The 16,540-nt window shown below is 31.9% G+C and overlaps 2 protein-coding genes and 1 long non-coding RNA gene across 3 annotated transcripts in view; 1 reads left to right on the top strand and 2 right to left on the bottom strand.

The window, feature by feature from the left end:
* Window positions 1–6,682, bottom strand: part of sta (stubarista 40S ribosomal protein SA) — a 7,401-nt gene extending 719 nt beyond the window's left edge. The window contains exons 1-6 of the mRNA XM_014422191.1: window positions 6,594–6,682; window positions 4,491–4,654; window positions 1,849–2,054; window positions 1,613–1,771; window positions 1,406–1,525; window positions 267–452 (exon numbers count right to left, since the gene is read on the bottom strand). Coding sequence (XP_014277677.1) covers window positions 267–452; window positions 1,406–1,525; window positions 1,613–1,771; window positions 1,849–2,054; window positions 4,491–4,623 — 804 coding nt within the window. The 5' untranslated portion in view covers window positions 4,624–4,654; window positions 6,594–6,682. The remainder of the gene's footprint in view (window positions 1–266; window positions 453–1,405; window positions 1,526–1,612; window positions 1,772–1,848; window positions 2,055–4,490; window positions 4,655–6,593) is intronic.
* Window positions 6,683–10,694: 4,012 nt separating this feature from the next.
* Window positions 10,695–16,540, top strand: part of AdSL (adenylosuccinate lyase) — a 28,333-nt gene continuing 22,487 nt past the window's right edge. Inside the window, exon 1 of the mRNA XM_014422180.3 lies at window positions 10,695–10,988. Coding sequence (XP_014277666.1) covers window positions 10,860–10,988 — 129 coding nt within the window. The 5' untranslated portion in view covers window positions 10,695–10,859. The remainder of the gene's footprint in view (window positions 10,989–16,540) is intronic.
* Window positions 12,463–16,534, bottom strand: LOC106681717 (uncharacterized). Its single transcript, XR_010843162.1, has 3 exons — window positions 16,063–16,534; window positions 15,783–15,974; window positions 12,463–12,730 (listed from the first exon to the last, which is right to left on the bottom strand). It is a non-coding gene; the product is annotated as an uncharacterized lncRNA (long non-coding RNA).

The raw sequence follows: 16,540 nt of genomic DNA, 5'->3' as shown, positions 1-16,540 counted from the left end.
AAAACTGTTATTTAACCCTAAGAATGACAGGTGGGTATGAGGTACCTATAACCACAATATTTATTCATCTTACATTTTGGTGTTCTGAACTGATTTATTTTTTATTTTTTTAGCTAGTATAATGTTTTTCATAATAATAATAAATAAGTTCAGTATTAAATGGAATTACAAAATAACTAGAAAAATAAATAATAACAGAGTCCAACAGACCCACCTATCGTGTTGCAACTTAAGGGAAAAAAAAAATTTAGACAGCATATAATTACCTGAATAGCCCAGTCATCAGATACCACTGGACCAGCACCGGCACCAGGTGTCGGGCCATCATCAACCCATGGTTTTGGTTCCCTGGGTTCCTCTGCCCAGCTTTCAGTAGCTGGAGCATACTCGGTACTTTCAATTGGTTTGGGAGCAGCAACTGGCTCCTTGATGACAGCTTCTTCCTTTTCAGCCTGAATGATAGAAAAAAAAAAATTTGCATTGTAAATTGTAATTATGTAATAAAAACATGGCATTAAAAAAACTGTACATATTAATATTATGTAAAACCTATTAAACTTCGTATCACATATTATAATTAAATTTTATAAAATAAATATTGTTCACTAAAGTTTCTAAGTGTTTACAATCCATCCAATACAAACTTTAAATATTTTTTATTTATTAGAGAATCATCGTCAACTAAATTATATCTTCCATAAAACGCAAACACTACAATGATTTCACTGGAATAATTGAGAGTATTCATATTATATCCATATTTATAATCTATTTATGATAAAATCATGATTAAGGAAGAAATTTATTTAATATATCGGAAATCTTGACGAATTTAATATTTCAATATAGATTGTCCTTATAAATTTTAAGATTTGGTTTTTATTTGAAAATGTAGAATCGTATGTACCTCACTAATACACTTAAAAAGGTGAGTGTTTCATCAAACATTTTTATAGACAATTAAGGGTAAAATAATCATATCAGGTTTTATTCTGTTACTGTAGCTGTGAGTCGACCATGTGGGTATGGCAACCCTCTTGGAGTAACACTCACTCTCTAAAAATGCAAGAACCCTATAACGGGGGAAATATCTGACAGTTGAGCATGATCTTGCACAAAACACCTTGTATATTGGCTGTTAAAAAAAACAGCAATACTTGTTAATAAAGTACTAAACCCCTAATCCTCTGTGGGTTGCAGCAGTACAGATTTTAATTTTTTAATCAAGTTTATAAGTTTTGGCACAAGTAGTATTTTACAAGACACAGCATAATAATCAGATTTAGAAATAGAACCAAAATAAGGAGGATGTTATTCATAGCTGTTAATAGCCAGAGTAATATCAAAAAATAACTGTAAAAAAAAATTAATTTTTCTATAAATAATATTATGATTTTAAAACTACCTCATCTGGATCTCTGTAGAAGAATAAATCAACAACAACGTTCCATGGTGTTTCTCTTCCTCTGAACCTAGTAACTTCCCTAGCCAGAAGCCACCACATCAAACCAATAGAATGAACTGACTGCAAAATAACAATATTAAAAATGAACATTATTAATATACAAATAATCATGACATAAAATTCAAACAAGAACAAAATCAAACAAACCTTGTTATTGCAAGGGATGGCAATGTCCACATAACGTAAAGGTGAATCTGTGTTACAAAATGCAATTACAGGGATATTTACATAAGATGCTTCAGTAATAGGCTGATGATCATTATGAGGATCTGTTACAACCAGAAGTCGAGGTTCACGGAAAGCAGTCTGAAAGCATTAACAACAGTTAATATTCAATATGAACTGGATACTAAAGATAGAAGTACAATAATAAAAGTAATAACCTGAATTTGATTAGTGAAGGCACCAGGAGTGAAACGACCAGCAATGGGTGTCGCTCCGGTATGTGTAGCAAATTTAAGAACAGCCCTTTGGCCATATGCTTTAGATGATATAACAAAAACTTCGCTATGTGGCTCGATTGCTGCAATAGCACGGGCTGCAAGCAGAAGTTTCTCCCAAGTATGCCTTAAGTTGATGATGTGAATACCTGTAATTATAACCATTTTCTAAAATGAGCAAGAATGAATAAAAATAAAATAATTATTTTTTTTAGAAATTAGGATTCTAATTAGATGCAGCATTACACAATGGACTAGAGAACCTCCACTTCAATATTTAATTGGTAAAGTAAACCTACTTAATCTACTTAGTAGATAGATATACAGTGGTATATTATGTATCTGAATCTTAGGAGGAGTGTAACGTTATCACAAGGATTACAAACCAATGTGCCTAATATAATTCATGATGAAAGTTATAGAAAGTGATTGACAGGTGATAGGGATATTCATTATCTTTAGTTTAACATGTTAAATGGAGAAATATTTCCTTCTTTTATAATGCTAAAATGGTATAACATTTAACATGACGGGGAATCTGTTTACAGCTCTGCTAAATAGAGAATGACATCAGGTAACAGACCAGCTGAGATCCACGCCTTTTCGTCTTCTGTCATTTTGATAGATTAGTTGCTCGTAGTTCAGGTTTGTTTTGTTTTGTTAGCATGTTTTTAAAACTCTAATAAAGTAATAGATAAAAGTAATGGAATTCTGGAAGGAAAGGTTAAACAGTAGCCCAGAAAATCGACTAGGAGCTCTTCTGAATTAAACATTTAACGTTGACTTTAAATTAGGCGACTCACACTCCTATACTTACAACAATTAACACATCATGAATACCCATGATGTTAGCAGAGATCATTTTAATCTGTTAAGTTTCTTTACCAGGCAGGCAAAACTTGTTAAACCACCTTCTATCACATAGTATTCAGGACTAAGAACAATCTAACTTATAAGATCAAAACAGGTATCATAGTTGTTATTGAAGGAATCTTTGAACCACATTTCTTAAGGCACGTTAGCAAGTGCTCTGGAAAGCAAAGGAGGTGGACCTCTAGTATCTGGATGGAATGAGATGCTGAATCTGCAATGAGGAATAGCTAACTGAGAATGAAACCAACAGTTTGTTCACAGGGAGATATATTGTTTCCACTTTGGTGTTTTGTTGTTGATTTAGTTAATAAAGGTAAATCAGAGGTAAATCTCTGCATCTTCATAAACAGAGAAGTAAAACGATCACACTACCATGCTTGCAAGGAATCCTCATTAATATCAGTAGTTACATAATTTATCTAAAGAATAGCCATTTTAGTTGACTAAAATGGGAAAAAATCCATATTGAAAAGATGAACATGGAGTTTACATATCTTTGTACACAAAAGAGTAGCAAAGCAGCAAGTACCGATCAGTGTCACTCCTACTAGTTTCTTTTGAACTTAAGCAACACATAAAGAAATAGAAGTGCTATAGTGTACAGACTTCCAAAGATAGGTACAAATCATTATCTGCTAGGGAAATAGGAACTTGCTTAGGACTGATAAGAACGAAATGCATGCACTACACCATAATCTTCAGGTCAAGGATTATAAGGACCTACACTATTGAACTAGGATTTATAGCACTAACTCCATAGACCATGTAATGGAGACAATAACTGTACTGATGGGACTGTACCGGAACAAGGTTCAGGGGCTCGAATTTGGAGAATGAACAAACCCAGAGAGGGGATGGATTTCCATATCTTTGGGTCTTCCAGGGTAATTAACAGGATCAATATCTGTGCCCAAATCTCAATAAAAGAGACAGGTAAATTTCAATAAACAACAGCCAAGCAGCAACTCAATTTGGTATAAATTAGTGGAGTAATGTAAAAATAATTTTAACATTCTCTACAAAGCTTAGCTAAGGTGAAAGATAGTAAGAAGTCATACTCAAAGTTGTTTTTACGGGGATCTCACAAATAGATAATTGCAACATTACTGCATATAAGAAAGAACATCACAAAGAGTATGGCAGGACTGTGCCCAAGTCACTACTGTCTTAATAAATACTTCTTTCGCTTAAGACTAGCTGATACAAATTTGTGGAGTAATTAATTAACCAAGATAAGAGTATGGGCTGGTGCAATAGGTCTTAGTATGGCCAGAGTAAATCAATGCTAGGAGAAAAAAAAAGGAATTCTTGATGGATTGTTAATATGAGGAAAAGTAAGCAATAGTACATAGCTATACTCTATACTAACATAAAATGAAAACAGAAATTCTTTCCATTTCATAAATATTAAAGGTGATAATAAAAATAACATTTAGTAAGGGCATTAAAAAATATAATTTTTTTGTGTTACAGACTGTTAAGAACTATTTTGACTAGCAGTGCATTACATATTAACATCTGGTCACAAAAGATGAAAAAATTAACGAGAGGTTAGGTTCACCTGAGATATGGGTAATGATCAAATATTTCTATTTTACAAATGGATAATTGTTATTGTAGGTCATACAAAGCTTTTTAAAGATAAGATTTATTAACTCATACACATAATTCTAAAGAATTAAACTGATCAATAAAGAAAACAGCCAAATTACCATCAGGTCTCCTTTTATAAACGTATTGTTCCATTTGGAAATCAACATTTTCACTTCCAATATGAGTGGTAGCACTCAACATTTTAGTGACATCTTCTTCCTTCAAACTTAAAATATCTTTACCTCCAGACATCGTTAATAGTTACGTTTAAACAATGGGTAATCTGAAAAAATTTAATAAGCCATAAAATATATTTCAACATTCTTCAAAACATAACTATACTTATGAAAGGAATATGGTCCAGGTGCGGTCAAAAAAACTCAAATAGTAGAATTATACTATTTTAGTTTTTTTGACCGCACCCGGACCATATTCCTTTCATCTTTGCACACGGTCAATCAATAATCTTCCAATAAATATACTTAGTTTGAAATTAACCTTTCCTGGCATTCACAAAAGAATAATTTATCGCTAGAAATAGACAAAATTTGTCATTTTTATTTACAATAAATACTATCACCATAAATTGTTAATAATCAGTAAGGAATAAGTTTGACAAAAAGTTGCTTTAAGATGTTGAAAGTTTATATATTAGAACTATTAATATACAGGGAGACATCTAATTTGTGTAACATGTCTGTTCAGATGACCACTTTCAACTGAAAAACAGTCAGGAGCATCAGCATAACAATCCTGGATTTGGAACGAAAAATATGACATGTGCATGTTCCCGAGTCTAAATTGGTTGTTGGAACAGACCTAATATAAGTAATCACCTTTTTATAGTGCTAAAACCAACTTTAGGTACTTGCACAGGAAAACATCTTGTTACTCTCCTACTCAAGGTTTCTATAAAAAACATGCTTCAATTTATAAATAGTTAGGGTTTCATCCCTTGAGGAAAGTAATGTCGTTTTAGTCTCGTTTTTTCACTCCAAGGTAGATTTTGTTATTTGACTCTATGTTATTTTTGTTTTGTTTTTCCATTCCAAAATAGGAATCCCAGTTTGGGTACACCATTTCTTATTGACTTATATAATAATTTAGTTTGTTAATCCAGTTTGGATATATCATTAAATAATTCAGTTTGGGTATACTGTTTGCTATTAGCTTATATATAAGATTTTTAACTCTCATTAGGTATACTGTTTAGTTATTTGCTTATATAGTGATCTAATAGTTAGTTGATTGTTGTTATTATTATTACACTGATTGTTAAATTATGTACTTTACGACTAACTTTATTAGTACAGGAGTTGCCCCATCAACAAATAAATAAATTATTATCTCTTGAGGTAGTGCATATGGGCATTGCAACCAATAAACTATCCTATAACTCACAGTAAAATGTGATTACAATTGAACCCATTATCAACCTAAAGAAATTAGTTTCAATATTATAAGCTTACAGTTAATACGTAAAAAAACTTTTGAGCATCAATGCCAAAATATAGACAAATAATTAAATTTGTGATAAAGTGATAGATAATTAGAGTAGTGTGAATTAGCAAAAAACGTTTCCTATATCTTAAAATATAAAATTATTTAATAGCGCATGGTTGATTGAACATGCAGTAGTAGAAGCCATTAAATGACTCGAAGTTGACAACATAAATTAATACTTCTAAACACATGAGTGGTTTACAAGGTTTAATCTTTCTAAAGCCTAACAATTCAAAAATTAAAGAATAACTGAAAATATCTATGGAGAACTAACAAAATAAACAAATGAATCATATGTATTTTATTACTCATGGCATAAAATATAATTTTAAGTTTAAAAAGGATGTGCAAATTGCAAAAAAAAAATTATTAAGCATGGTCACTGGTTAGTGACTGGAATATAAAGATAACTCCGATGTGTAAATTTAATTAAATAAATTAAAGAGCACCTCATGCTTTATGAAACCGAAATTCTCAGCTCATACATTAAATGAACTTAGCAATGAAGCTCATACCACTGAATTAAGTACAATACACGTTCTAGACGAACTAACCCACGTGGGCCAAAATCATAAATAAAACAATTTTAACTGAATTACTTAAATTGTCATCTTGATAATGATAATTTTAATTTTATTTAACATTTAAAGCTAATGTAACTCTATTATTAACAATAATATAGTAAACATCTATTTACAAAAATAAATAAATAACCTTACATTAACAACGCCACTAGGAGTTCCACGAACGGAATGAGAGAGTTGGTATGTGTAAAGGAAGTATCGATATATTTTAGGAGGAAAAAAATAACAGTAGGTTCGACGACCAAAGAGCCAACTCATACTTATTTTTTAACTACTTGAAAATACATAAGAAATATAAGTGTAATTATTTTTTATTTTAGCAATATTTTTTGTTTTAATGAAAGTATTATTAATAAGTTCGATAATTTGAAGTCATTAATAATAATTCAATTATGATTTTCTTACTTTTGTTTTTACGTTGAGAACCTATTTGTTGATGTTAAACAATTTTTAAAAATTAAAAGTTAAGCCATTGAGTAAATTCTCACCCTTCTTTTGCGTTCTTCCCTTAAATGGCTAGTTCAGAGGCTAAAATGAGGAATTCAGTGGTCTTTCAGGCAATTCGTCTTTAACGAAGTAAAGTCTCGAGCACTTAAACATATAGAGGCCCTTCAAATTAGAGACTGTATTTTCTGAACAGCTTCGGGATATCAATTGTGTTAAAAAAAATACAAGTAAAATTCATTATTTCATTCAGTATTTGAAAAGTAACATTAAAAATCTTCTGTCAAGTGCATAGGAATGTAGTTTCCAGAACATTTCTACTGGGAAGGCAACAAGGTTCCGAGTCTGTCTGTAGTTAAATTTGTATTCGACCATAATCGATCAATCCGTTTATCTGATTTTTATGTTGTTTATGAGATTTTGCGGGTTGGTAAATAGAGTATTCCTCTTATCGGTTTAATTTTAATTTGGATTATTACTTCATACAGGCCTAGCATCATTTTTATCTGTTTCCGTCGACTATTTCTCCTCCATCATGCGCAAAAGTATTTTCCTTGACTCTCATGTTCCAAACATAACTCCCGTTCTAAATTTTATTCAAATAAGGCAAATCAAATTGATTTAAATTAACAAAGACAGTAAGACAAATAGCTACGGCACATATATCAATGATTACTCAAAGGCCTAAATTGCCATTTTGCACGGTCTAGTCTGCCAGCGGTTGATTGATTTTTAATGTCCTCAGCAAATGCATTCGATCTTGAGATTATTTCTTTGTGAACGTTTTACACCAGTTAAAGCTTTATGAAAACGGTTCAAAACTAGTATCTATTACTTACGGAGTTCCACTAGGAGTGATTTTGTTACTAATATTACTTTCTGTATACAAATCTAACAGGGGTGAGAAATCATAAAGCGACCGCAAATGGTTCTGCAGATGACATAGCAACCCTAATCATTCCTGGAAACTAAAAACAAGCAAAAATGGTATGTCGAAGAATTTTTGACGAGCTGAAAAAATTTAACAATGAAGTTAACATAAAAAAAACGAACGGCATCATATTTTCTTTTAAAAAAGGTAAAAAGAAACTTTCAGTCAACTTTCAACTGAATGGATGTTCGAACAATATTTCAAAGAAACTGACTTATCTGGACATAACATTAAACCAACACATAACTTTTTCGGCTCATTTTACCAAAACAATAAAATCAAAGCGTGCTAAAGCAAACAGGCGCTATCACTAATAGGCTTAAGGAACTTGTCTCTTCACCTGAAACATGTATTATAAATGCATACTTGAGGCATTACTACGTTATGGAGCGCTTATGTTAGTAGATTTATCACCATCGACGTTAAGAAGTTTACAATAATTTCAGGATAGCAAGTTCAGAAAAATTGTTTAAGGGACTTCTCTACTGAATAAAAAGACTACCAAAATATATGAAAAGCTACAAATACTAAAAATGTTTGAAAGACAAAACACAAATTTAATCAATAGTTTACAGTTATTATTATTTAAAGAGCATTTCCCTTATCATAGTTAAAACAAACGAAAGTCACTTCAATTACATCTCTACTACCTGCACCATTTTGAACAGGGACAAGTGAAGATCGGCCTTGCCCTGGGTCAGACATATTAGCTATCAGTTATTTAATTTTTCTCATCCTTTAATTTCTTTAAACAACATTCAAGGACGATTCAGCAGAATAAGGACCAAGGAGAGGAGAAGGGGAGAATATGGAGCGGACGAATTATCTTATAGCAAGTATTAGTATTGGTATTGGTATTAGGTGTGTGGAATAAGACCGGCAAGTGGACCCAGTTGTAGTTTTTACTTCCCCTGACGACTATCAGAGTTGCCGCCGCATAGTAACGAAGGTGGGAGTGTCAAGATTTATTTCTCGGGACCGCCTTATGTCAAGTAAATCTGCAGTATAGTTCGAATTAAGATAACAAACATTTAAAACTTTTTGTTTTGGGATCAGTTTATCTTTGATGGTTTTTTAATGAACCTATTCATTGTAATACTATTTTAAATGTTATTTAAAGTTAATTTTCTTAATTTATTCAATATTTTTTAAAATTCTTTCCTGCCATATATTTTAACCTAGCCAACCCACATACTGATATTCATACTGAAGGTGATATTCATTTCATAAGTTTAACACTAAATTACGTATATAATTTTTAAACAACTATCGGGAATTGAGATATTTAACCAAATTGTGCCACACTTGACCCCCCCCCCATAGAATAGACTAATTTTTTATTTTTGTTTATTTTAGTTTTAAGATGTTCAGAGAGAGTGACTTGGTGAGTAGGAATCATACTATTCTTATGATATTGGTATCTCCTCCTGACTTTAAGTAATTTCATGCGTTAACTAAGGAGATCCCTCATCCAGCTCCTTTTTAGTATTTGATACGTATTGACGAGAATGTTCGTTCGTGGTAGCCATATTTTGTACTAGTTTATTGGTGTAGAGGTAGAGTAAGTTGTTGCGAGAGGGAGCAAGCGGTACGACCACAACTCACCAGAGCGCTGCACCTCGAGCCTCACCGAAGCTCTCAAATTTACATATTACTTTATTTTATAAAAAAAACATATTGTTATTTTTATATATTAATAATCTCTGTGCATTACACTTAGCAATATCTATACAATGAATAATGCTTCTCGGTCACAGCCGCATGGACTAGGCCTATAAACAAGGGACTCTAAATCCCCCTCCTTGATCTTTGATCCATCTCCTTACACGGGTCTACTCATGGCAATGGTGGCGTACACACTACTTGAGAGAGAAGTTTATTGGCAATCTATACTCGCAAAAGTTGTTTTTCTGTAAGTTCACCTAAGATGATGGCCTATCTCCTCTCCTTCTTTCCAGCAATCTTAGTCCGCCCGCTTCATCTCGGCAACTAAGATTGTAACCTAATCCTTAATGGTTACCCTGGTCCGTCCGCTTCATCTCGGCAACTAAGATTGTAACCTAATCCTTAATGGTTACCCTGGTCCGTCTGCTTCATCTCGGCAACCAGTGGAATTTCCCGGCTCTAGTCCGTCCGCTTCATCTCGGCAACTAGTAAGCTGGCTCCTATCTTGACACTTCTGGTCCGTCCGCTTCATCTCGGCAACTAGAACTGTTACTCTACCTCAGACTCTCTTACCTAGGCCTCCTCTACCTACGTCAGTGTCCAGGGCTCATTCTCTGGCACGGCCGTTCCTCACTTAACTATTATTGAATACGCCTTGTCGAGGGCCTTCTGTAAAGTGGATATCATGGTCGAAAACCGCCTAAGACTAACCAACCCCGACAATGTCATGGAATGTTTTGTACAGTAGGTACAAAGAAGGCCATCTTCCCGGAAGGACCCGCCCCACTATGACCCCCAGGGAGTGACGGTCCTATATAATTTTTGAAACATTTGCTTAAAACGGGAAAATGAGACTTAAGATAGTTAAATTGAGCAATACTTAAAAAGCCCCTGAAACTGAAAAACGGCGTGACCATATTCCAGTATCAAACTATATTGATAAAAAATCTAAGCAACTCTTATAAATGTAGTTAGATCGCAGTAGAAGGAAATGAAATAAGCATCGTTACAAGTTTACATAAAGAAGAAATATTTTTTGCTTACAAATTGAATAATTCTAGATTAGTTAATATAAATCTTTTTAATAAGATAGTACTGTCATGAGAAAACATAAGTAAATTATGTAAATTTACGTAGAAGATATTTATGTAATTTGGAAGATAGTGCCTATTTAAAAGGCAGTGATTAAGAAACATTTATTTTGAATTTGAAGATAAGTTTCGGCGTGAGATATCATTCTCGTTTCACTCCTCTAAGCCTTAGGGAAGAGTTATAACTATTACTTTTAGTTACTACGACGGTTTCTGTAATCAAAAACTTTAATAGTCCCTGAAGTATACCGTATTATTTTAATTTTTGAAATGGCTAATAACTACCGTTCTCCTTTTTCTACGAGATATTCATCTGAAGAGATGAAATACAATTTTAGCGATGAAAAGAAATTTAAAACTTGGCGACAACTATGGGTTTACCTTGCAAAAGCAGAAAAGGTAAGTATTATAATATACTATATATACTTACAGTATTTGAAAACCAACCTCATTTCTTGTTGACATAGATTATTATCAGTTAGGCATAATTTGGTTGTAAATCATTTTTATCAAGAAATTTATTTGAGACCCTGATAGTATAGTGAATGTAATATAATTCTAATTTAATTTATTACATCAACAGTATTCCTATCATTGTAGGAAGATGGTCGGGATTGTTGTCAAGAAAGATAGAAAATTAGCTGGAAAAGTATTAATTTTCTTATATATAGTTTTTCTGTTATTTGGGTTTAGGGACCATCATCCTGCAGTCTATCATGTATGGTTAACCAATAATCTTCCCATATTCCTGTCATGTTAATCAATACGTTGGTTTTTAATACTCAGTCTACCGCTTGTCATGACTTAAGCAACATTGCTGTAATGATTTCCATTTTTATTTCTTATAGTATACCTTTATTTAAAAATATTCAGTTTAGAAGGTAGGTTTAGTCCACATATTAATGGAACGTGTTCAAATTAAGGTGTTCATTATAAATATTTGTTTACACATTTTTGGTTCAGTGTGAAAAAACTTTATGAATTGTTTCTTATTCATAGTTTAAGATGTACTTATATGTTCGCTAATCCTAAATTTATCTCTAATAAATACTGTTTTTCAAGAATTAAACATAAAATAATTCTTTATAAATGACAAAATTCTGTAGGAATTAAATACTGTATAACTGTTATCAAAACAATTGATTAACTTACACTAAAATTACCAAATGATCTGTTTAAACTAGACTATTGGTCTATTAAGTGTTTGTTCAATTAAAGTTATTACCTTTTTTATTCAGCTAATGATTGAGTACATTTTAAATTCAACTTAATTTTTTTTTAAATTTCAATATCATTTTTTGCCAATTATTAATGATTAGTTAGGGTCTTCTCTTGACTTATTTTATGTTTTGATAATTTTTATTTATGATCAATAATGCAGATACAGTTGATCGTAGGATTAATACTAGGAGAACTTTGTCGAGGAGTGCAGTCAGAGAAATTATTAGCAAAACTTTATTTTAATAATTGCATAGTTATTATTACAATTTTTAGTTATAATTTGTGTTCTGTTCATTAAGCGCACCAACCAGCCAGCTTTTCCGTTTATTTTAATTAGTGATTTCTGTAGAAATGATGAGTTACCATTATTTTGTATTTACTGCATTTTTTATTTATGCATTATTTTCAAAAATAGTTACATGAATGAAGCCTTAGTAATTATGAATGCTAAAAAAATGTTGTTAATCGTCAACATTAGTTTTAATGATAGAAATAGATACATTTTGTTCATGATACAATTCATAATCAAAATATATTATTTTGGTTATTTAATATTTCCAATTCCTCAATTTTTGTTATTCCTGATGATTAGGAAAGATAAATGTTCTAACCTCTCAACCTTTTATGAAATAGAGTTACATAAACATTGACGTAAGAATTAGATAATCTGTTTTATTAATTATACAATATGTTTAAAAACATTTTAATTACATGTCCAAAATATTCCGTTAGACATAGCCACACTTTCGTTTAATCAACGAAAAACAATCTGTTAAACATATTGTTGCCATTACTAAAGATAGTACTATATGAACAATAATTAGGGCACCAACATCAACAATTTTGAAGATTATAAGGCATATCATATATAGAGTACAACCAGTGTACAACACAAATGCTGTCACAAGAAACAGAAACATCTAGAAAAAAAAAAAAAGAGAAAAAATTAGTTATGGTGTAAACATTCAGTGATTTTTTCTTCTATGCTAAACTTATAAAAAGAAGATTTATTTAAGGCCTTGTTGATCTATAACTTGTACATAATTCCAATGTTTGTATATATATAATGTACACTCACACATGCACACATTTTTTTTTAACCCATGTCTGAGATATATATTTTTGAATGTAGTTGTTCAGTTTTCATCTGGATGTTGCTAATATTTCAGATTTTTTATGTGTTTAAGAAATGTTTACACTCATGTCACTTATCTGTTTATGTAGATCTTTTCTCAAAATTAATAAGGAAGTATATGACTTGATAACACTCAATCAGAGGGGAAAAATGTGTAAACAATTTTTCATACCTTGAATAAACTTTACTGAATAATTTAATTGCCATCAGTATGACTTCTTCCCAGCATAATGGCACTTTGTTTATCCCATTTTTAAAGAATACCTTATTCCTAGAGGCAAAAAATTGAACCAGTGCTTGTCTGATATCTTCTTCATTTTTTAATTTTTTGTCATGCAAAAAATTTTTTAAGGGCAGAAACAAGTGATTATTGGAGAGTCTTGGGTCCGGATAGCATAGTGTATGCAACAAAATTTCTCATCCTAGCTCTAAGAGTTTTTGACAAGTCTTCAAAGCAAGATGTGGCCTGGTATTATTGGATGGTATGGAGCAGTATTATGTCCTTCCTATTGAACATTACTGGCCTCTTTTCTTGGAGTGCTATCTTTAAATTATCCAATTGCTGACATACCTTCCTGAATTTAATCTTTATGTTCAGTTTCGACTGTTTAGAATGTATTGAACCTCAGATTTCCCACCATATACACAACACACTCCTACTAAGGCTCAACTTTGAGTAGGTAGAGGAGGCAGGTTTTGTGGGTCTACAATATGTTGTTTTCATTACTTATGTTTTCATAGATAATCCATTTTCCACATTGGTAATCCCAATGCAATTTTCATCCAGTCCAAGAGAGTTTATTTTTGTTTGATGCTAGTATAGATGGGGCATACAAAGTTGTGACGTCCATCTTGAATATTTTTACACCAATCCTAGTTTTCAAGCATTTCGAATGTCAAAAAAGGATTTTATTCTAAAATGATCTTGAGAGCATCGTTATCAGTCAAAGATAGCTGCCCAAGGTGTGACTTATCAGAAAGACCAAATTCACCTATTTTTAGTTTTTTGAACAATCTTCCTCATTTTCTCTCAGAAGGTGTACATTCTTATTTATTTCAACCTTACCCTGCTTTCAAGCTATACATGTTATACAGGTATCATCGAACTACTGCTAATAAATCGATTTATAAGTACAATTTCTGCACCTCTCAGTTGTCCGCTAACCTTCCAGGGGCTGGTCTTCTCCTTCTTCTTTATAAAGATTGAAATGGGCTGACCCCACGATTGTTTTCCACACGTACACAAATTTTTTGTAATATAGGTAGTTTTCTTCTGTTACTAGCTCAGGGAAATCTGGCCCGTAGTGTATCAAAGGCAGTGCAGTCCATTATGATGAGCTCAAAAGTCTATGGAACTCCACAATTAGGGCATAGGGGGTCAATGTACATCCTGTAGAGAAATTGAGAGAGCCAGTAGTCTGTTAGGACCCATATTGCTTCCATACGTGACCGAATGGTGAGGAAATATTTCCTTAAGGTAGCACCTTTTGGGCTTGTCATCCAATGCCAGTTCCACTCTTCTTTGGTGTTCTCCCAGAGAATGGTTTTCCATTTGCTTGGGCTCTCATCATCTCACCTGAAGATTTGCAGTCAGACCTATCGAGTCTTCTCTCTTGAATTTAATTATCATTTCTTACCACCATAACAACCGAATGGTCTGAGTAATTTTGGTAAATCCTGGTACGCATAGATAGAACTCAAAATTTAATTAAATGAAAATCAATCTTTGTTCTGGGACACTTGGTCCCCTTAGAAAAAATTACAATATATATTTAAAATAGAATATGAACAAAAATATATATTTATCCATGCTTATACTGTTTTCTATTATTCAGAAGTTCACGGGAATTTGATAGTTTAGGAAATGGACATATAGTTGGTGTTAGATTGGAGTTAAGGAGAAAGCTTTACGGATTGACATGGGACAGGAGTTCCAAAATGAGGTAGCTCGGCAAAGGATTTTTTAAGGAGTTCTGTGAGTAGGGATATAAAGATCAGTAGGTTGGGATCTTGTGTTTAACAGGTGTATGAATAAACGAAGAGTAAGGAGGTCAATGATATAGGAAGGTTTTTTTGTTCTTAGGATTTGGAATATAAATGTGCCTAGGACGTATTGTGAACAGATACTGGGATAGAGCCAGCTTTGCTCACAATTGTAATGAGAGATATGAGAACCCTTGGGAACACTAAAAATGACTCTTATAAAGCTGTTTATTAGTCTTTTTAGTCTCTTTTCCAGTTCAATGGATAGTTCTTTATACATTAGGCATCCGTAGTCGAAATGTGGTAGAATAAGGGAAGATACTAGAAGATGACGGGTACTTCGAGGAAATGAATCACTGGATCTTACGAGCTGTTTAAGGTTGAGATGGTTTATTGAGTTATTTGGGAAATGTGACTAATACCATGTTAAGTGCTGATCAAAGGTGACTCCTAGGTTTTTATGGTGTTTTGAAACTAGATTGGTATGTTGTTGAGGTATAATAATGGATAGTAAGGAAAGGTTTTGAGTCGATGAGAATGGCCTTGATTTTTGCCTTATTATTATTATTATGCTAATTTAGTAGTGATAATAATGAGTTTGCCCCACTATGCTGCTCCTTTTGGATAAGATAGGGGTTACAACATCAGTTCAATAGCTTATTTCCTAACACATAAGCATCCTGAACTTCCTTCATTCCTATGTTATTATTATTTACTTCACTTTTTGAACTTTTCTTATTCTAATCATTTAGTTTTATACTACTGATCAAGGAAAATGACTTGAGTCAAAGACTTATTGTAAATATATTATTATCCCCATGAGAGGTTTTATGTTATTGGTTATATAATATTACCGGTGTATAATCCATAGGGTCTCCTGATATTTGGCTTATTATATCTATTATGAATATAATTGTAAATGCTCCATTAATTATAAAGATGATATATGTTTCTGCTTTGTGGTTGTTCAAATCATTTTGATCTTTATATTTGATGTTTTCAGCTGCTCTGTAAGCCCATGTTACTAGTAGAACAATTGCTATAATCTGTAAGTAAAAGTATTGCCAAAGGTTTTATTCCCAATGATAGTTCATTATAAATTATCCTGTTTTCAAAAAAAAAAAGTCAACGTACCGCTTCTAAAATTCTTGGTATTTTATAATATGGAATAAATTCAGTTTTGTCTATGGTATACATCGTAATAACAACACATTGAAAAAAAAAAGTTTTATTGATATAAAAGTACAAATGGTAATTATAATTTACTTGTTATAATACACAACATATGATTTAATTTTAAATTGACTTAACAACCAATTTAATGTTTTTATCTTAATAATTAATTCATATTGTATTATTACAAGTATTACTATTACTTTCAATATTATAGAAAACTGGTGTAAATTAAAGGAAATAAAATTAATAATTTAAAAAATTAATTGGATAGTTTGACTTTAGAAATTATTTGCTGCTACCTTTCAAACATTGCATTTTATAAAAGATACATTCATTCGCTGGAACTTGAATTGAGATTTCCAACTAAGGCAATATTTTTTATTCATAAATGTAAAACTTTAAATCATGGCTCATAAAGCTACAAGCATTATTATAT

This window comes from Halyomorpha halys, unplaced genomic scaffold (genome assembly GCF_000696795.3).
Source record: "Halyomorpha halys isolate HHAL.00 unplaced genomic scaffold, Hhal_1.1 Scaffold361.1, whole genome shotgun sequence".
In the NCBI taxonomy this organism is placed as follows: domain Eukaryota; kingdom Metazoa; phylum Arthropoda; class Insecta; order Hemiptera; family Pentatomidae; genus Halyomorpha; species Halyomorpha halys.
This window is presented reverse-complemented; position numbering and strand designations above follow the sequence as displayed.